Below are 21,781 nucleotides of genomic sequence, written 5' to 3' on the forward strand. Positions count from 1 at the left end.
TAGGACAGCTAGAGAATAAAACATTCAAAAACAATGCAAATCTAAAACCAAATATCTATACCAGATACGTGGATGATATCTTTGTCTCCTATAACGATCCTAAACAAATCACCCAACTTCTTGGTACCTTAAACAAATCTTAAACCAAAAATAAATATACAACAAAAAATGACAACCTCACATCCAACCCGGCGCTTAACCAACAACGAAAACAAAGAAGTAATAAAAACTAGAATCGTAAATAGTGACAAAGAAGAATATGATGCTATCGATGAAGAAAAGGAGACCAAGGAAGATGACCAGCCAATAAAGAGACCTGACACCTAATTCGCAACAAAGTTCAATTTTACAACACCAAAGTTAATTTTTACAACGTCAAAGTTCATCTTGACAAAGACAATATTTCCCTATATATACAGCAAGGAGCACTGATGATGATTCATTCGGAATCGAAATATGGCCTTATTTGCAGCATGAATTCGAAAAATAAGTTTATTTTGAATATTAATAAACTAAACGTTCACCAAAAAACTTTAGTGAGAAAAATCGAGCTACAAACATATTAACGCCAAACATTCGGTAGAATTTATAGAATATTGTAAAAATTATGGTCTATTACCAACAAATATATATATATATATACATTTATATTTATGGATTTTTCAATGCTCGTTAAAACAAAACACAAAAACTAAAGGCTTTTTTAATTTTTTTATATTTTAAAAAAATTTGAAAACTTGAATTACTTTCAATTGGTTAAATTTTTTTAAAAGGAGCTGGTGTATATATTAATTTATCGTTTAAATTCCTGACTTGTTGAGTTAATTTTGATTTGTTGAATTTTGTTGGTTTTTACAGCAAATTCATTTCAATATTCAAATTTTACATATTACTAAGTTGATAAAAATTATTACTGGTGAATAAACTTATTGATTCAATCCAAAATTTGAATGTGTTTAATTTATTTGGATTCGTAAGAAAGAATGTTTTTTATTTCATTAACACCATATAAAGTTTCAGTATTTAAAAACGTAATTTAAAAGTTAAAATTTTTTGGAAATATTTGATTGTTATCTCAAACATGCTTTATAAACTGATGGATACTAGTAAAAAGTTAAAATTGAAATTATTATACTTGGTTGTTGTCTGCGCGTTCCTCCTAACAATCCATGAACATTTCAACAAAAATTGCATCATTCGTCCAGCCACACCTCCAAGAGGTTTCGTAACTTCGACACCAAATTTTTCAACTCAAGCACAACTTCTGTCCTTTCAAATATTTTCATCATCTCTGTACGGCAATCAAACACAATCGTCATCTCTTTATGTTCTACCGTCTTCTTCATATGAAGATCCATTCGAATATGATGATGAACCAGATTTCAGAGTTATAGTTTTAACATACAAACGATTTGAATCGTTGAAACTCCTTTTAAGCACTTTACAAGATTTAGAGATGGATGGAGACTCGTTGCATGTCGATATCTGGATAGATAGAGATGAAAAGAAAAACACAGTTGACAATAAAACATTACAAGTTAGTAAAAGTTTTGCTTCATCTAACAACTACACATCGGTTCATGTCCAGGAAAAGCATGCCGGATTATACAAACAGTGGCTACTCACCTACAAGCCAAAACGTGATGACGAAATAGTCCTGTTTGTTGAAGACGACCAAGAGCTCTCCAAATATGGTTATCGATGGTTAAAAGCCGTTCATGCCAAGTATTCATTTTACGAAGATTACTTGGGATGTACGCTTCGATTGTTATCACCCGTACACCCGATGAAAATTAAGTTGGCAGGGAACGAATCAGTCTTCATGCACAGAGTATTCTCCACACATGCCTTCAGTCCAAAACCAGCAAAATGGAGGCAATTTCAAAACTGGTTCGCTTCTCATTGGAAAAGAAATGGCTTCAAACCATACGTCCCCGGAATCAGGCCAACATCGTGGTATAAATCATTTGAAAAAAAGAACACAACACACCACATGTGGTCCATGTGGATGTTGTACTTTTCTTATGTTGAACAACTATTTACGGTCTACAGCAATCCTGACATTTTTGTTATCAAAGCTTCAACAAATTTTTCTTACACCACCCCATCACACGTTAACAAAAGTGTGAAACTGAATGCTACGAGTAAAAATCTGCAAATTAAGAAAAAGCACAAATGTTTGAATAATGACAGGCAAGAAAAAGGTTTGCATTTCTCAGCTTCTAAACAGAATAACAAGTTAAAAAACGCTCAAGACGTTAAAAGAAATTGTATATTGTTGGATTTTTGGGATGAAAAATTTGTTTTATTTTCTAATAATATAACGAAAATTGATTGGGACGGTGGACAAGTATTTCCATAATTTCAACAGCTCAGCATTTATTTGTGATGTGTGATAATACCACGTTATTTGTGCTGCGAAAGATAAAAAAAGTAAAACATTCATACCATTTATTAATTTCAAAAATGTTTCAGAAGCGTTGCCAAGGAAAAGCTTGCAGACGCATTTACCAAAATTTTTTGTTAAATTATGTTTGTTTTAGTTAGAGTATTCTGTTTTGGGCTTTCCTTACAACAGTTAAGTTTGGCAAAATTATGTAAAAAAAAACTGGTTTGAATTGAATGTAAGATGGTGATGATGGAAATCTTGACGGCTGAAGTTGAAAACAACAAAAGTTAGGTTATTTTTTAACGATGTAACAAAATTTGAATTGAATGGCAGGCAAATGTTTTTTTAGACTTCGACAGCTTTGTTTTTACTTGTGACCTATATTTTTAATGGCACCATATCATGTTGTTAATACTGCAAAAATTAATTTAAATTATATTCATACAATAAGTGAGTGTTACAATTTCCATTTCAAACCATTTATTCACAAATTTGTTTATCAGAGCATCTTGAAAATGGTTGTGATATCGAGACTGATTGCCATCTCTTTTTTTAATTACTTCACTGGCATGCTTTGAAAATTTGTCATGTACACTTATTCAAATTATACTATTTTTGTATCAAAATTTGATTATTGTTGATGTTGGATAATTTTGAATGACCTGAAAAGTTCACAACTTTATTATGACTGAATATATAATTATAATATAATTATAGATAATTATTTATAAAAACTTGTATTTATTTATATTTTCACTTTTATTTATTTATATTCTACAGTGATAAAAAATCTGTCATTATTTTCATCCGTAATATTGTTCGCTCATCTTCTCATGGCCAAATTCTATCAAACATACGCTTAATTTCATCGTACTACTCCCAGAGGCTGATGCAAGTTTTTTTCTCGGATCCAAAATTTTTCAGTGTAGGATGATTTTATAAATTTTAGAGTTGATGGCCTATTTGGCTAATTTCCATTTATTCCCCTTTTGGTGATTTTCATGATTTTCAAACTTAGTTAATGACCCTTTTTCTAATTTCCGTTTACTTTATTACTAAGTTATATACAAAATCTTTAGTACTTTTTTCATTCTTAATTTAGTCTGGTCTGGTTGAGAAATGCAACTCGGCATCTTTCCTGGATCCGCCACTGACTATTCCATTGTAGTTTGTGAGCAAAAAAGTTAATTTGAGTCAACTTACAAATAAATTTCAACTTGATTCATCTTGTTTGTAATATATTGAGACCGTTTAAACAAAACTTGTTCAAACATTATTTCACTCAACATTCATAAATCAGCCATGAAAAATGTATGTTAATCATTCACCACAACACACAGATGCATTTAATATTGATCAATCGACGCAGAGTAAAGTTTTTATAAATTATCCTGCTCATGCCATCTCATCTCAGAAGCATTCAATTTTACAAGTTTCTACATGATCAACTTCATCGTCGCATAGGTTTAGTTTTATTACAATAGTAAGCAGATTTATGAGTTATCCAAAATACGAAATTACCATGTTTTAAATTGAAAGTATGTATGCCTACTTCACTTTCATCTTCAGACGAAGTGTCTTGATGCTTTATGCAATAAAACGTTATATCAAAGTTTTCGCATAAATTGTTTTTATTTTTCATCTTGATTATTAAGGTCTGGCTATTAAAAATTAGGATAATTGAATGGCAATTATTTGTTAACTCTCAAGTGGTAAGATGTATGCACATAAATAATTATATATATATATATATATATATATATTGTCGATATATATATATATCTTGTCGAATATATATATATATATATATATATATATATATATATATATATATATATATATATGTCTCTCTGTGTGTTTGGTGTGCGTGTGTGAGTGTGGTGTATGTGTGTGAAAATGGCGAGAAAAAATTAAATATTTACTTAGAAGCAATTAAATTTAGCTGTTTGTTTGATCATTTACTTTTATTTATTGACATTGAAATAGCTAAACCAAATCGATATATTTTCAAGCGACCTTTTACAAGCAAGCAACGTATTACAAGCAACATATTTGTAAAATATCATTCATTATCATCTGCTGTCTGCCAGCCCTTAATCTCCTTAATCTTTTTCTATCTTTTGTCATTTTCCCGGTTTCTGCGATGTTTGTGTTTTTTATTTTGATGTTGTCAGTCCAAATCATTTTGGGACGACCTCTTCTTTTCTTACCCTCTACATCGCTCGTATACCTTGTGATAACATTATCACATGTGATAATTATCCCAAACCAAATATATTCCATATGAAAATTATCCCATTATAAATTTATTCCATGTAACGATGATCCCAAATAATTATTTCATGAAAAAAAATAATCCGTGTTTCGCGGTACGCTATTATGCAAAATCGAAATGAATATCATCTTTTTTACTTTTAATACTGTCATTTATTTTTTTATCAACATATAAAATTCATATAAATTGGGCCACGTCTGAAAAATAATAACATCACGAAACGTTGGGAACGCGTCAAGAAAACGATCTTAACTCACAGTCACAACGATACAAAAACCTACAAGCCACACACAGCCACAAACGACTTCATAAAACCCTACAACACAGAGGAATACTTGGAAGCAGATGAATAGATTAAATGTGTTACAGAAACATTATACAGCAGCGCATGCATGTAAATCAACCGATGTGTGCCGCGCGTTGTATGCTTATTTTAAAATGTTTGATATGTCTTTGTGTGTGTGTGTTGTGTGTGCGTGCGTGTGTATGTGTGTGTCTGTGTGTGTGTGTGTGTGTGTGTGTGTGTGTGTGTGTGTGTGTGTGTGTGTGTGTGTGTGTGTGTTGTGTATGTGTTTGAATGTTCGTGTGAATATGTGTTTGAATTTTCGTGTGACAAGTTGCATGAGTTCATAAGTTAGAGTAAAATTTCAATTGACTTATCCAACTTTTTGAAAATCTTTAAGTTGTTAACAATCAACAAACAAAAATTCAATTAAAATTAAAGCATCTTCATCAGCGCAATAACACAAAGCTACTACACAAATACACAAACCACACGCAGTGGCGTAACGAGGGGAGGGCAGAGGGGGACAGTTGTCCCCGGGCGCAGGGCTGGGGGGCACAATATCAGTGACCAAAATATCAGTGACCAAAAAGGTTTTTTATTATTATTTTGCTTTACCTAGCAATTTCTGTGTCTGTCCTTTAGAACAGGTCAGTCACAGTGCAGTTAAAAGCTTGTATAGATTATGCTCTATAGTCTATAGTATAGTACCTTTGTAGTATAGCTGCATTGGGTTAGTCAGTATAGCTGCCTACAAATACCTGCTATTACCAGTGATGGGCATAGTTTAATTAAATAGTTGCAAACTAATAGTTTAACTACTTTTTTTTAGTTTCCTTCCTAGTTTAACTAAAAAAAAATAGTTTAGTTAAAACGATAGTTTAACTAAAATATTTTAGTTGCTAACTAAATAGTTTAACTAAAATATTTTAGATAAATATCTTTTATCCATGTCTTGACTTATGGTTTTTGAATATTAATTTTAATTTGTAAAAAGTTAAGCTTTCCATATTTTTAAAGCAAAGTACATTCAATGTTTTTGGTTTTTACCAATGTTTCGGACTGTTTGATGTCTTGTTTCCTCTCTGTGTTGAAGGTTGACGCTGATGGTTGGTTAGTTGTTTAATCTTTAAAATTTGTTGCTGTTTTGTTAAAAATATTTTAATAAATACATTTATGTAATTGTCTATATTCAATTAAGTTGGTTTTAAACACTAAATAATTTATTTGGCCTAAATTTTATGATGACAAGTTATGTTAGTTAATGATTTTATTTTTAGCGCATTTTTGAAATGCAGCTTAATACTTCACTTTGAAAAGACATGTTTTGAATAGTTTGTTATGTTAGTATTATTGCCACTTTAGATTATGTCTGTAAAAAAGTAAATATAAAAATAGTTGCAAAATAGTTGGAAAAAGTTTAACTACTTTTTTTTTAGTTTAGTTAACTACTTTTTGAAAAAAGTTTATAACTATTAGTTTAACTAATGAAGGCAAATGAAACAAGAGAAGCTAGTAAGTCCAGCAAACTCCTGGATTGTTTTTTGAAGAAGGCAAAGTCAACACCAGAAGAAAGCCAACAGCCTCAGGATACTGATGTTGATGAATTCAATCATCAACCAAGTGTACAGCAGAATCAGCAAAACATAGAGAACAGTAGCAGTTTATCAACTTCATCTAACTCTGAAGTAGAAGAAGAAAATGATATCATTTCTCATAGACCAAATCCAATTCCAGCTGTGCTTATGTTTGGGGATGTTGGCTATTTGGATTTCGACCAAACGTCACAATTGCCTATAATTTCTCAACAGCTCTGCACAGAAATGGTATCTCGAGGCTCTAATGTATTTCAAAATAATAATGGTCCATTTGCTAAGAAAGACGGCCGTTCTATGACGAAGCCATGGTTCAAGCGGAGACTTGCCAATGGAAAGGGAGATGAGGTGAATCGGGTCTGGCTAGTTTATTCACCATTGAATGAAGCAGTGTATTGTTTTTGCTGCTTGTTATTTCCCTCATCGAGTGCAAATAATAAATCATCTTTTGAATTATCTAATGGATTCAGCAAGTGGAGGAAGCCAGAGAAACTAGCGGCTCACGAGAACAATCCTTTCCACCGGAAATCATTTAATGCATGGATAGAAGCAGAGTGCAGATTGGTTCAAGGGAAAACAATCGATGTATCTCTTGAAGCTGAAATTCAGTCAGAGGTTGCACGATGGCGAGATGTTTTGAAGCGAATACTAAATTGTATAAAATTCTTGGCCACTCAAAACTTGGCATTGCGTGGACATATTGAGAAACTTGATGCCACAGGAGACAAAAATGTAGGAAACTTTTTGTCTGTTCTTCAACTTCTAGCTCAGTATGACCCAAATTTGCAGTCACACTTTGACCATGCTAGAAAGAATCCAGGATCTGTTACATATTTATCTCCAGAAATTCAGAATGAGTTCATCAGCATTCTTGCTTCGAATGTGAGAAATCAATTGCTGATTAACATCAGAAAAAATAAATACTACGAGATTTTGTTTGATTCAACTCCTGACTTGGCACACCGGGAGCAAATGTCTGAAGTTATCAGGTATGTTGACATAAATTTTGATAAGAGGGAGGCTCTGCACATGGATATTACAAGAATTCGTGAAGACATATGCAATGATTCAGTGCTAAAAGCAAAGGAAAAATGTGAGCTATGGGGTGTGGCTGTAGAAAGTAGAATCAGGCGACGGAGAAGGATGTCTGGAGAACTTGCCCGAGATGCAAGACTTTCGGCAGAAGAAGAAATTGTTCGTATCATGAAGAGTATTTTAGATCGACTCGAACAGGAGATGACAACAAGGTTTACTCGTCTCAAAGATCTGATTTTCAAATTCGGATTCTTACTTGATGTAGACAAACTTTTGATTATCAAAGATCTTAACAGTCTCCGTCAGCATTGTATTGACTTTGGAAATTTTTATGACTCGGATGTTGAAGGAATTGAGTTATTAAATGAAATATGTGACTGCAGAATGCTCCTTGAGACCCGCCAGGATACTGCACCAAAGACTCCTACAGAACTCTTGTCATTCATTATTAGTTACGGAGAAGATGTTTTTCCAAATTTGCGTGTTGCTCTACAAATCCTTCTTACTATAGCTGTCTCGATTGCCAGCTGTGAGCGATCCTTCAGTAAATTAAAAATAATTCTTTCCTATCTTCGAGCATCCATGGGATAAGATAGACTCAGCGATCTGGCCCTAATGAGTGTGGAGAGGGAAGTTCTTGAACAGATTGATTTTGATGATATAATTAACCAGTTTGCTGCAGTAAAAGCAAGAAAAATAAATTTTCTTTAAAATTCTGCTCATTTCCTAACCACAATTTCTAGACAATACTTAGCTGTTGTTTTGTTTTTAAATTTAATAATTTTTATTTCACACTTCTGATTCAGCCGACAATAAAAATACAGAATTATAAAAACTACTTGAAAGAATCTAATTATATACATCAATCATAATCATTTTTTTTAATCATAATCATTTTTTTTGCCAAATAAATGATTAAATGGTAATCATTAATATTTTGTATTACAATATAATAGTTAAGAACTGAGAAAGAATAATACAATTATGGTGTAAGGTGCAATATGCATATAGAAACATGAATACACTGAAATGCATTGTATATAGGCGTCACGGAGTGTAGCCTACTTCAAATACTGAGTACGACGGTTATATTTTATATAGTTTGACAGATTTTATGTAGGGGGCGCAAATTTTTTGTTTTATCCCCGGGCGCAGAAGACCCTAGCTACGCCACTGACCACACGCAACTTCACAACACACAAAAATAGACAAATACAACAGCAAATAACTAAACACAACTACATAAAAACAACACAACATACATCAAGTCAATATTGTAGTTAGATGATCAAATAGAAAAGAGCTAGTTTAAAAAACAAACAAACAAATTAAAATTCAATTTTTTTTTATCCATAGCTCGATTTTTGTCGTAATAAACGATGCACTTTATCCATAAATGTATTGCAATGGCAAAGAAATTAAAGAGAATAACAGGTGACACCAACGTAATGTACAGTGCATGTATAATTAATAAAACACACATGCCTATAGGATGAAGCAGTGCAATGCATTAGCAACCTTCTACGCCAAAGAACATCATTGATAAGAAACCTACAATGGGAAATCCCATAGACAAACATTGCTGGTTGTCGTCCATGCCCATTACACGTATGCAATTACATTTCTTTGAGAATATTGAAACAACGCTGTGTTTCGTTACTTTTTCAAAGTTAAAAACGCTTTGCTCGATATTTGAAATTTAAAATATTAATTAAATAAATAGAGTTAGTGACAATATGAAAATAATTTAAATTGTCCTGCAGGTAGGAAGTGACATATCATTAATTAACAAAGGATGAATCTTTCATAATTTGGCATCTTTATATTTGTAGTTAGTTTTATTCAAAGCGGTGAGTTTTAAGAAATGTATAGATATGAAGAATTACAAAAATATGTTCGAAACCCAGAGGCACGTAGAACTTTGTATATTTTAGTTAAATTGAAAAAGTGAGTGAAGCATATAAAAATTCGTACTAAAGTTGGGGGATGTCTCTGATGATTTAATGAAATTATCTGCAACCAATAAACTTTTTTAAACATCATCACCATCATTATCAGATGTGGTGTATATATATATAATATATATACATATATAAATATATATATATATATATATATGTGTGTGTATATATATATATTGTTTTCATACCAAATATTTACAGAATCGATAATATATCATCATGCATGTATACTGATGATCTGATGCAAAACATGCCGCAATTAAATTTTAATTAAATTTTTATTTCTTCTGAAACTAGTTAACGCCCTTCTTTACTTTTGAGAAATAGTAATCATTCAACATGGCAAACAAATAAAATTTAAAGTTCAGTTCAGTACAGAATCAAAAATATTGATTAATAGTGTGAATGATTTTTAAAATGTTTCAGCAAATTGACTTTCTTGTGGTGTTTCATATTTTCAAAGTGCGTTCCAAATGCTGGCGGAATAAACGGAAAATTTTATCTTTTCCAATTGAAAAACTAAATCTTGGAAGCAAAATATTACCATCATCAGCAAGTGCCAACATTTCAAAAATGTTAATTTGTTTGTTCCATCTTGAAATCAAATTTTCATCAGCCAAATTACCTTGCCTTGTTTAAATTTTTCATTTAAAATGAGCAAATTTTATAGAGTGATGCTGCATTATGTAAAATTGTGCCATCATAAATATTTGATAATTATTAAAATCACAGAATACTGTTTGTTTTAGCGGATTATGACGTGGATGAGTTTTTTCATTCACTCCATGCCCAGAAGAAGAAATTAAATATATCGTACCTCTGTCTCTGGCGACAATTTGACCGTTTTTGTGAAAAGATATACACTTATATCTTCTCTTCATTCAATTCATTCAATGATCCAATGATTTTAATAATTTTTTTTCATTATGAATAATCACTTGCCTCATATGCCGTCGCTGCAATTCTTTCGAGGTATGTTTGTTCATGGTCATCCCAGTAGCACTTATAAATAACTAATTTGGCTTTTTATTATCCATGTTTGTTGGTGGAAGTGCAGAAGCGTGTACGCGAAATATGTTTTATGATTTTAATTTTTCATTATTAATAATTTTTTATTATACTTTGGCTAACTATTCAAAATATTTTTAAATCTATCTATGTTATAAGAACAAAAGGTTCATTTCATTTTTGCTGTTTCATTTTCATCATATAGTGCATTTTATTTATTTAATTTGACTAAATATTCACTTCTTGTTTTCAAATATAATTTGCACGGCACGATCTGCATTTCAATGAAACATTTCAAATTAAAATCAAAAATTATGGACAGACGTTTATAAATCTATAAAATCTAAAATAAACAATTAGACTCGCCATAAACAATAAAAGCGCACGTTCTAAATCACAAGATCAATTCATGATTTGTTACTTTGGCCTGCTGAACAATTTTTCCGTTATTACTCTGCTTGGACAGTGGTTAATCAAGAGCATAAATGTTGAAGCCATCGAGAAAATCAATCGCTACCCAGATTTTTACTCTTATTCGATTCATCATGGCACACAATAGTTTATATTGAAATAAGCAAAACAAGATCTAGTGATGCAAAATTGAAGAAATGAATAACTAAAATTTATATATATAACATGAGAAATAAAACATAAGTTTGCAATATTTAAATATAAAAAAAAACATTGAGTAATGTAGTAACGGTGCCTAGATATACATAGCTTGGTATTACGATACTCATTTGTTTGCAGTTTTCAGGCAGACGAGTTTCCATCGTGCCTATTAAACTTACAATAAAATAATACATTGGCCACGCACGGACCAAATCCATCGATTGAATAAACGTAAACAATTAACGCGCGTGTGCACGCACTAACATTATTTTATTGATTCCAACATGCATTACGCACCGTAATAAAGTAGAGTAATCATGTAGCAATGACAATATATTAAATGAATTATGTAATTGGAAGCGTGTGCTCATTCAGCATTTATTTCAACTACATTGTTTTCACTTAGAAATATACATTATGATAGATAAGTTTCGCTTGACTGTGCATCAGAAAATTGATAAACGCTAAATTTAGACAAATATTTAAGTAAAACTGGATTAATTACTCTTCGTCTTTACAAAATGTCCTTCATCATAAATTTATAATTTATTTTTTATCAGTTTCAATTTTTAAAATTACTTATATACAATCAATCATTCGCAAACAAACATTTCAGGATGTTACTGGATTTTGGAATAAAATTTTATTGATAGATCTGTTTAATGTTGATTTGTCATTTATTTTATATATCACAATTAGATTCTTCTACCTTTGGAAAATATGCATGCCATGCATGACATTAATTTTTATAATGTTCGGAGTAAAATACCCTTGCCCCATTTTTGAAAATGCAAGTTTTTTATATCACATTTAGATTTGCACAATATAATGTAATATAATTCTAACAAATTAGTCTACATTTAAAAGAATTTAACTTAATTATTATATAAATGTTTGAAAATAAAACTTTTGAATTTCACCAAGAACTATCTTTTTGAGCATTTGGAGAATTCTAATTTGAATAATTTGTGACATTTCACAACTTCGACCCATGTTGACACGTTGGTTTTTGATTGGATTGTATGTCGTTGGTATCGTAATCGAGCGTTTGAATGAATGAGTATTCAACTTCTTGAAAAATTGTCTTACAAGTGTGATATAATTTTTCAAGCAGAATGAAGATATTGTTAAATAGTTTTGAAAAGCTTAAACCAATAAGTTTTGTTAATATTTCAACCATGTGTAAATAAAAATCCAATTTTTAAAAGCTTATAAAATATCTAATTCCGTCGCATTAAATTTTTAATTTTTCGTTGCAGTGTATACCATTGCGTATGACAGAAAAAACGAAGAAAACATAACAGCGATGTTACTGTGGTAATGAAAAAAGGTCTCAGTATAACGAATAAAAAATGAAGTGGCTAATTTATACGGTGGTTTTGAGAAGCGTATCTATTACACTTGAACGAACATGTTGTCATTGAATAAATTTGCAAGGAGATGTTGAAAGGGTGCATGTATTTTCTTCATGTTTTCATCTTACATTGCAATGAATTCGATGTTGCATAATTTTTCTTGTTTGTTTTCAAATCCACCAGCAGTGTGATCGATACCAAACAGTTTTACAAACATTTATTCTTTTAAAATCGTGTTCTGCAAAATTTCAATTTGAAAACAATGTTTTGAACAACAATAAATTTAAAAATGTAACTTTCTTCTACGATAAACCGAACGTTTGATGGTTTCTGTGCAGTCGTTTTAAACATCTGCATGAAATATTTTTTTCAAAATTAATGGTATCAGTTGCATGATTTTCATTGAAAATTATTGAAATACTAGGCAGCTATTTTCTGATGAATTCTTTATATTAAAAAAGTGTAGCAAGCCTTAAACGATGTTTTGAAACTAGCAATGGAAAATAATGTTATTTGTTTGAAATTACTACAATTTACTACAGAAGTATAGACATCTATCCAATTCAAATTTATTAATCTCAGCAGAAGTTCATTTCAGCTTCAACGAATGATAATTTGTACGCCTTAAAATCTGTTTCACTCAATGCTTCATTCAGAACATTATGACATTTTTTAACGTTAATTTCAAAGTTAATTTATTTAACGATTCAAGTATTTTAAGACAGCTTTTGTCTATTTAAATATAGCTATCTTTAAATTAATTTGAAAGATATACAATTTTATAAAAATTACAAGTTTTAACTCTGTTAAAATTAACATTTATTAATTTCATAGAAAATTTATTGATGATAGTGAACATTACACTAGAGGGAGATCAGAGGTGTAGAGTGGAAGTTTCCCCAGTATTGCTTGTATTGCATGTACGCATCATACACGTATGAGGATCTTTGAATTTAGGGCAGAAAGTATTTGAACCATGCCGATGCGTAATAGCAACGCGAGACATGGCACTTTTACGGACTGAGCTAACTCGTTAACCATTTGGCAATTTTGTATGAAAAATATAGATATTAATAGTAAAATTGAAGCGAAAGAAGCAAACTGCAGGTTTATAAAGTATTTCTGCCTACGCGACTGAAGAAGAGACTATGAAAAGACTGATCTATTACCGGTTTCTAGTTCCAAATTTTTTAATTTTTCGTTGAACATTCTCACGCCAGGACTGTTTTTGCTTCATCTTGTTCTTTACTGCAATTATTTTTTTTCTTCATCTGACTATTACTATTAATTATTATTATTAATTTGTATTGCGTCCTATGCATAGCTTCAGGGGCGCTTGGATAAACAATGACTTTTGACGTTTCCGTAGGACTGGATAAACAAAAAGTTCTTTAATCGTTTCCTAAAAGTTTGATAGTCGGTGGTTGAGGAATAATGGCAGGCAAACAATTCTACATGGAAGGAGAGCTGTATGTAAAACGTTTGTTGACAACTGATGAATTGCTGACAATTATTAATTATGATGATTGTTGTTTTTCATAAAAAAAAAATCTTTCAAAAACTTCAGAGTTTCAAATATCAAAGTATCTGTATCGCGTCAGTTAGAAATCAATCAAAACATTGACTCATCACGGGATAACCCGAAAGAAGAAAGAACGATCATTTTTGTGTTATACAAACAAATTTTGGATAAAAAAAATTAAATCTTGGCATTTACAAACAAATTAAATTAAAAACTATAACATGCAAGATTATGGTAAGCTAATAATAGTTGTGTTAATAAATTTTAACAAACCAACCATGGATATAGGTTTCTTTTCGCCGCTGGAAATGAAGTATACAACGTCCAGTTTAACCAACCAGTTCAATGTTTATTGTTTTTTAATTCAAATACTGTATTATTGATTGAAATGTATGTCTAAGTATGGTAATTGAAACAAATGTAAGTCAATCTAGTTTCCAAATTAACTATTACAAATTTGATATTTTGTAATGAGCTATTTGGATGAGAAGTTAAATTTAATGAATTATGTTATAGTTGCAACAGTCGTTGGCACCTGTGACCGTGTGGATGATGCTGGTGTGTATGAAACGGTTTATGACCATCGTATTTTTTGACCCTTTTTGCCAAAAACGTAATATTTGGTTGGTCTATAAACTTTTATGTTCTCTCGTAAGACGCTTGAAGGATTGAGCGAGTGCGTGTGAGTTTGCGGTCCATCGACACTTGCAATTGCAATTCACCACACCGTTGGTTAACCGTTATTTAAACAAAACGAAATCCGTAGTGGCGCATCAAAAAATCATTAAACTAATATTGTTATAGAATTTTAACTTAAATACTTTTTGCATTTAAATAATTGCTTTTAAAAATAACTATCGTTTATAATTTTGACCATATCCACTAACACAAGTCCGATGTTTTGATCAAACATCGAAATCGAATTAGAAGATGATAAATCGCTTTTTTCAATTTTCTCCATGCCATTCACATTTTAACGATGACGTTCTACACGTATTAGCCTATTTAAGAATTAATTTATATGGAAAATCTCAATAGCACTAACTTGAAAAAATGGATTTTTTTGTAGAATAGCTGTAGTTTATAAGTTAGATTTAACTTTTTCAATCAACCCGTTCTTTAATTTTTACAATTTCAAGAAAATAAATAATGTTTTACAATTAAGCTCTAAATAAACTGTAATTTGTGCTAATAGTTATACCAATGAAATTCGATGTTTATTTTTACAATTTAAAATATTTTTTATGTTTTGCTAAGCTAAAAATATTTTAATTAATTAATAAATGTCGCTCTGAATTAATGCACTAGTTTATGCAGTTTTTTAACATTCTCTTGCTGATCGATTTTTTGGTCAGTGTCCTGCCTGGGTCTACCGATTTTTGCCTGTTGGAACATTACTATTGAGATTGACTGCTGTTCTATTCTATTCAGAATAGACTATTCTACCTACTGATAAAAAATCTTGAGTACGTCAATTTTCATATTTTAATGTTACATATAAGTAATGTTGCATATAAGTAAAAAACCGATTTGAAAGGTAACTTCAATTTTTTTACCAGTGTTTATTTTAAATCTTTAAATTAGATTTTAAAATTTATATTATTATCCTTGTTGTTAATCAGTTTGAGTTTGTTAAGTAAGAAAAAATAAAAGATTTTAAGTTTAAGAAATGGGTGTTAGTTAGTGTATAAATAATTGCCTGTCCTGTCTGTCTTCAATTCTGCCATGCTTCTCTCTATTACTTGTTTTATTGCTAAGTTTATAAAAAAAATATTTGCTTTTGATTTCTATATAACTATGCTACTTGAATTGAAGGCTAATTAGTTAGGTAGGTGCAATTAAAATTAAGTTTTTCTACACCTTGCTACATCAGCCAGTAAGTCAACTGAAAATTTATTTTTAATTCATTAGGATTAGTTAGTTTTATTTGATTTTAACCCAACCCAAAGTGCATGGAGGTTGAGATTCATTGGATTCTTCCTCCATACACCTTTGATGCATTTCATACTAATGCCTGATCTACTATCCTTCCACTTATAAACTTTACTGAAAGCCATCACATAACACCTGCCTCCTAATTGGAGCAGTTAGATCCTAGTAGTTTGAGTTAAGATAAGAGATTGTTAATAAAGATAACCTGATAACATCTAAGGAATGTTGATTTTTAATATAATATAATATAACTTTCATTAATAAATTTAACAAGGGTTGTCAATAGATTTGTTTATATCGGTTTCTTATAAATTTATTTTGATTTTAGAAGTTTCATCATAATTATAAAACATAATGCTACTTAAATTACCATTACAGATTTGATGTCATTATCAAAAACAAAACTCTTTGATACACAAATTTTCTCTTCATTGATTAAGAATGAATGGTGACATCAAGATACGAGTTGCAACACCGTAGCATTCAATCTGCATCGTGCATTATAGAATTTTAACTTCCTAATTTCTTCATTCCCTAAATTGGAAACAGCTTTTTTTCATAATCTCACTTGTTTTGGATAATAAAATAAGTTGACCAGCATGTCCAGCTTTTCATTGGTTAATCGGGTGGATTACAAAGAGTTGATTGAAATGGATGACCTAGCAACCAGCCTTCTCGTTGATCCCATCATTGGTTTCACCACACACAAGATGACTCCAAAGTAACTTCTCCATTCATATTTTTTTGTTCAATAAACATGCACTGTTTTCTTTTCTCCGCATTTATTCCAATTATTTAACTTTACTGACAGTTTATTAAAATGACATTCTTTTTTAAATTAATTTCAAATTTTTTTAGTTACAAGCCATTGAAAGTAAACAATGAAATATTGAGGTTGTTGATAGAGAAATTTTGCAAACATCAAAATTACGAACGGGCGTATTTGAACCTCATTACTTGTTCATTTCTCACTTCATATTTTGCTTCCAAGACATCCAACCAGTTGCTTGCTCTTAAGGAACATGTTAGTTTTGGGGTTTTATTACATTTAATTTCATTCATGTAATGGAACTGCTTCTGATGATTTTTTAGTAATGTTTTTGTATTGATGACAATGAAAATTTTGTAACGATTTATGTAATATATTTCTTGTATTTCCAATGAACATTTTGCATTTTATTTCTTGATTTATCATCTCATGATGATGAATCTGTAATTTGAATGTTAGCATTCAACATTTTCAAAAATCATTCAGTTATTCAGATACCTGCGAATTTATGACAAGAATTCTGGTTTTGAGTTACAGCCATGTTTCAGATACAGTTTGGAAAGGCAGGTCGGAGGGAAAGTGTGCGTCACTAGGAAGTGGTCAGTTACGTTGCTGTCACTTCCGTATAATTATCACCTGTTTGATTTTATTTATTTTAATTTTATTCGCACACTTTTCGTACCAATGTTTATAATTACTCGAATTGTAAACATACCATCCTCCTTCTTGCATGAATGTTAGGTACAAGGGTGAAAAGATACCATTTCTAGTGGGTTGCTTGGCAGAGTTGACAGAAGAGGATGAAGATGAACTTTTGACTCCAGGAGTCAACGATTTTAGTGTAATGTTCTCATGTCGTAAGAACTGTGCTCAGCTCTGGCTGGGACCAGCTGCCTACATCAATCATGACTGCATACCGAACTGTAAAGTAGGTTGAGTTTATACATTTTTGGGATTCTTGTTTTTTGATGTTGTTTTTTAAACTGATGAATGAATAAATGAATGAATAAATAAATGGGAATCAAAGATATATGTTTTTGGGAAATGCATCACATTTTACATGAAATGGAGCCTTCTTTACACATCTCAATGCATCTGTGTCTCAACTTATCAACTCTTGACCGCCTCCTATGTGACATTGTGACTCGAAATTTATTTACAAATTTTTGATTGATAACTAACATAACAGTAGCTACTAAGAACCAGCCAAACTACCAGGCATGCTGGTTAGCAGGTTAAGAAATAGTATTAGTACTTCCTACAATCTTTTTAGCAGGAGCACCAATGCTTAACGTTTGATCAATCCTCTGTATAATCAATAAAAACATTTTAAAGTAAAATTTTGAGTCAAATTGAAATTTTCAAAGTTAAAAATAGAAACAAAGAGATCAATGTAGATTAACGAATGGGAAATATGTAAGTTATAATATAAATATCTTGATTATAATAACAGTGATTAAGATTAACTATAGCGTTTGAGGTGAATGGGTGAATGAATGAATGAATGAATGAATGAATGAATGAATGAATGAATGAATGAATGTAAATTAATGCTGTTTTTCATGAATGGACAGTTTTTATTGAGTTAGTTAATTTTCAATAAATCAAATAATCACTTTTCTGATTGCTCAAATTATGTACTTTCAAACAATTTAATTATTTGTCCATATTGGCACTGAGTTCATACACAAAAAACACCCTGTCGTAATTATATACAAATATACTGTTGCTAGTTTTATTTTGTTGTTTCTATATTGGTGAAATATGATGGCCATCTTTTTTTGAATTTTTAAATTTCATCTTTCTGACTCTTCACCTTCAGTTTGTATCGACTGGTCGTGAAAGGGCCTACGTGCAGATCCTGCTGGATCTCGAACCCGGCACAGAAGTAACCTGCCATTACGGGAGTGATTTCTTTGGAGAGAACAACCATTTATGCGAGTGCTACACTTGTGAAAGGTTGGTTCGTTCGATGTGCTTAAAAACTTTTAAACGTTCTCTATTTAAAAATTTATTTACTGTTTGTAATTTTCGCACACTTAGTACATTTATATAAGTTCCTTATATAATTTTGTGCATTAGACATTAAACATGTAAAGCGTTATTGTCGTGAAATAGGATGATAGCTGAGATTTTGATGCATCTTTGCAGGAGGTTGACAGGGGCATTTACGCCATCTTCTCCTGATAAAAGAACCAGTTTGATGGTGAAGGGCTACCAGCTGCGAGACACCAAGCACCGCATGGATAGAGACAAAATTCAGCAGAAGGTTGCAAAGCGTCGTAGGAAGTTGTCCACGCCGCCGATGGCACCGAAGTCAACATCGCCGTCGTCAGATATGAAAATTAGATATGGAGGGATTGGCATCAAAGCCATGGGTGTGTGTGTTCTTCTTTATTGAATTTTATTACTAATATCTAAAGTCTTATTTTTGATCATAATAATTTTTAAAATTAATATTTTCATTGCTTGAATTATTTGTCAATACAGAAAACTGGGACACAAGGACTAGTAACTTAGAGAAGAACTCGCACTTGTTGAAGATGGCGGAATTGAAGAAACGAGGAATAACAAGGTATGATGCAGAACTCCTCATCGAACAGGGCTTCCAACTTCCTGAACCTGATGAAAATACAGAAGAGTCAGATGGGAACTCAAGACAGGATAAATCAGAAACTCTGCCTAATGGTGCAAACGTAGTCAGCAGTAATGGTAAATGCAAAAATGTAAAAAAGTCATCCAGTAAAATAAATTCACGTTTCAAAAAGATGACCATGGATGAAACCAATGCCGAAGATGTTCACAGCAAAGATGATGAAGTTGTAAACACTGCTAGTAGCAAAAGTGTTGCTGACGATAAACTTGATGATTGTGTAAACAATGCAGATGCAAATGAAGCAAGTGTTGATGTTGAGGTGGAAGCCAAGCCAGATGATGTCAATGTTGAAGATGTTGACATGACAGTGAAACCAACTGAAGATGATAAGAAGGAAGTCGAACCAGTTGATGTAGATGTTGAAGATGTTAAAATAAAAGTCAAACCGGTTAATACATCAGAAAGAAGAATATTACGTAAGAAGGCTGGTAAGTTTAGAAGTGAGAAGAGAGTGAAAGCTGTTTGTCGCAAGTCATATCAGGACGATGATGAAGATACATCAGATTTTGAGAGTGATGATTTGTCTTCTGACTCTGAATTGCTGCACAAAACTGACCTTATGGAAGATAGTGATGTACGTGATGAAATAAATCAAACAAATAATCAAGATGTAAGTAACAATGAAGAACAATTGTTGGATGTGGTTAAGCAAAATGTGGTAGTTGAGCCAAATGTGGAAGATGTTCTCTCTTCGTTTAACGAATCCTCTTCTTTTCTGGATAACAGCCAATCGTTGTCTATTGATCTCAATGAATGCCATTCCAAATCGGTTTCTACTGGTGTTGATGATGTTGATACAAAGAACTCAGATTGTTATTATTCAGTGACTCAGTCAATTGTTGCCAACAATTCATTGAAAAGACAATTTTCAGATGATTGTGGAGTTCCTAAAAAAAAATTTAAACCTGAAGAGCAAGTGTCTCTTCGCGGATTCACGCGTGAGACATCATGCAGTGCACTATTAAATGATAATTCTCAGCAACAGTCAGCTGCTTTTTATGACGTACCAGTTTTGAAATCTGTCACTGATGAAGCAATTAATAATTTTCATCATCAGACATCTGGCCTTCGAAATGAGGTTGAAGACATGGTGAGCGCCAAAAATGATGAGGACGTCGTAAATGAGGATATTTTACTTGCAATGAGCTGTGAATCTGAATCAGTGCATTGCAGTCCGGTACAGAACAGAAAATTGAAAAATCGATTAACGCAAGGCAATTTATCGCCTCCAATATTAGAAAAACAAACGAGTTTGTTTAATTGTGATAATTCATATAAAATTGTTAATAACGCGTCAAAATACGTGGAACACGTTGCGGATCAGATGCCATCATTAAAAAAGGAAAATGTGACCAAAAGGATTAGCTTAAATGATTCTGTTAAATTAAAGCAAGGCTATTTTTATGATATAAATGAAGTTGTGAAAAGCAAATATACTAATAATAATAACTATAACAGCAAACATGATTTGTGTGAAATAGAGAAAAAAGCATTAAGCAACAATATATATGGCGGTGTCAAGAAAAACAAAAATTCGTCATCTAATAATTTTGGCATTAGTTGTTTCTTGAAGTTGAAAAAAAATGAATCATTAGATTTCATTAAAAAGCAAGTTTCTAATTACTACAATGGTAATGATATCGCTGTTGCTAATTCTAAAAATTCTAATTACAAAAAATGCAAATCCAGCGGAAACGTTAAACAAACTTCTTCCAAAAACGGTCATATCAATATTTGTAACAGGAAAGCAAATTTGGTTACTGTAAATTGCAATACGAGTCGTAACAATGTAAACGGCACACACAACCGTTTCCCTGGGAGCTCCAACACATCGACTCCTGTTTCGAATGATGTTAAAAAGAATAAATCGCCGAAAACTAATCCCAAAGATTGTGACAATTTGTTTCAACGGCTGTTGCGAGACTTTTCTCAAGAAAAGGTTAATAAAAATGCTACCACTATCAATGGCTTTAAGAATGATGGTGTTGGAAACGTTACTGAAAAGCATCCCATACCGATTAAAAAACAAACCTATTCTAATCTTAATCTATTCGATTACAGAATACCAAAAAACAATAAGAGCAATATTGTTTTTGAGAAAGGCAGCAAATGTATCGATAGTTCAACAACACCTAATAGTTATTTAAATTTCAAAAAATCGAGTCTCAACGAATTAAGCTTGCCTTCCACCAACTCGAACATAACTCCGAATAGTAGCACCACTTCACTAGCGTCATCTTCAGACGCTGAACCCAATAGATCACGATTTCAAAGATTGTCCTTTTTTGAAACTTTTAAATCTATTACCTTTGTATGATGTGCTTGAATATGTTTTCTAAACTATAGCCCTTTTGTTGCAATTTATATTTAGACATTATACAATATACGC

The 21,781-nt window shown here is 31.5% G+C and overlaps 2 protein-coding genes across 2 annotated transcripts; both read left to right on the forward strand.

The window, feature by feature from the left end:
* Positions 1-1,081: 1,081 nt before the first annotated feature.
* HELRODRAFT_162503 (hypothetical protein) lies at positions 1,082-2,362 on the forward strand (the record flags this gene model as incomplete). Its single annotated transcript, XM_009024689.1, has 1 exon — positions 1,082-2,362. One exon carries the CDS (start codon positions 1,082-1,084, stop codon positions 2,360-2,362), a length of 1,281 nt encoding a protein of 426 aa, XP_009022937.1.
* Positions 2,363-16,566: 14,204 nt separating this feature from the next.
* On the forward strand, positions 16,567-21,709 carry HELRODRAFT_162504 (hypothetical protein; the record flags this gene model as incomplete). Its single annotated transcript, XM_009024690.1, has 7 exons — positions 16,567-16,688; positions 16,826-16,991; positions 17,223-17,335; positions 17,478-17,664; positions 18,559-18,695; positions 18,888-19,114; positions 19,227-21,709. The coding sequence occupies 7 exons, from the start codon at positions 16,567-16,569 to the stop codon at positions 21,707-21,709; spliced, it is 3,435 nt and encodes a 1,144-aa protein (XP_009022938.1).
* Positions 21,710-21,781: the final 72 nt, after the last annotated feature.

Source organism: Helobdella robusta (assembly GCF_000326865.2).
Source record: "Helobdella robusta unplaced genomic scaffold HELROscaffold_4, whole genome shotgun sequence".
Lineage (NCBI taxonomy): Eukaryota > Metazoa > Annelida > Clitellata > Rhynchobdellida > Glossiphoniidae > Helobdella > Helobdella robusta.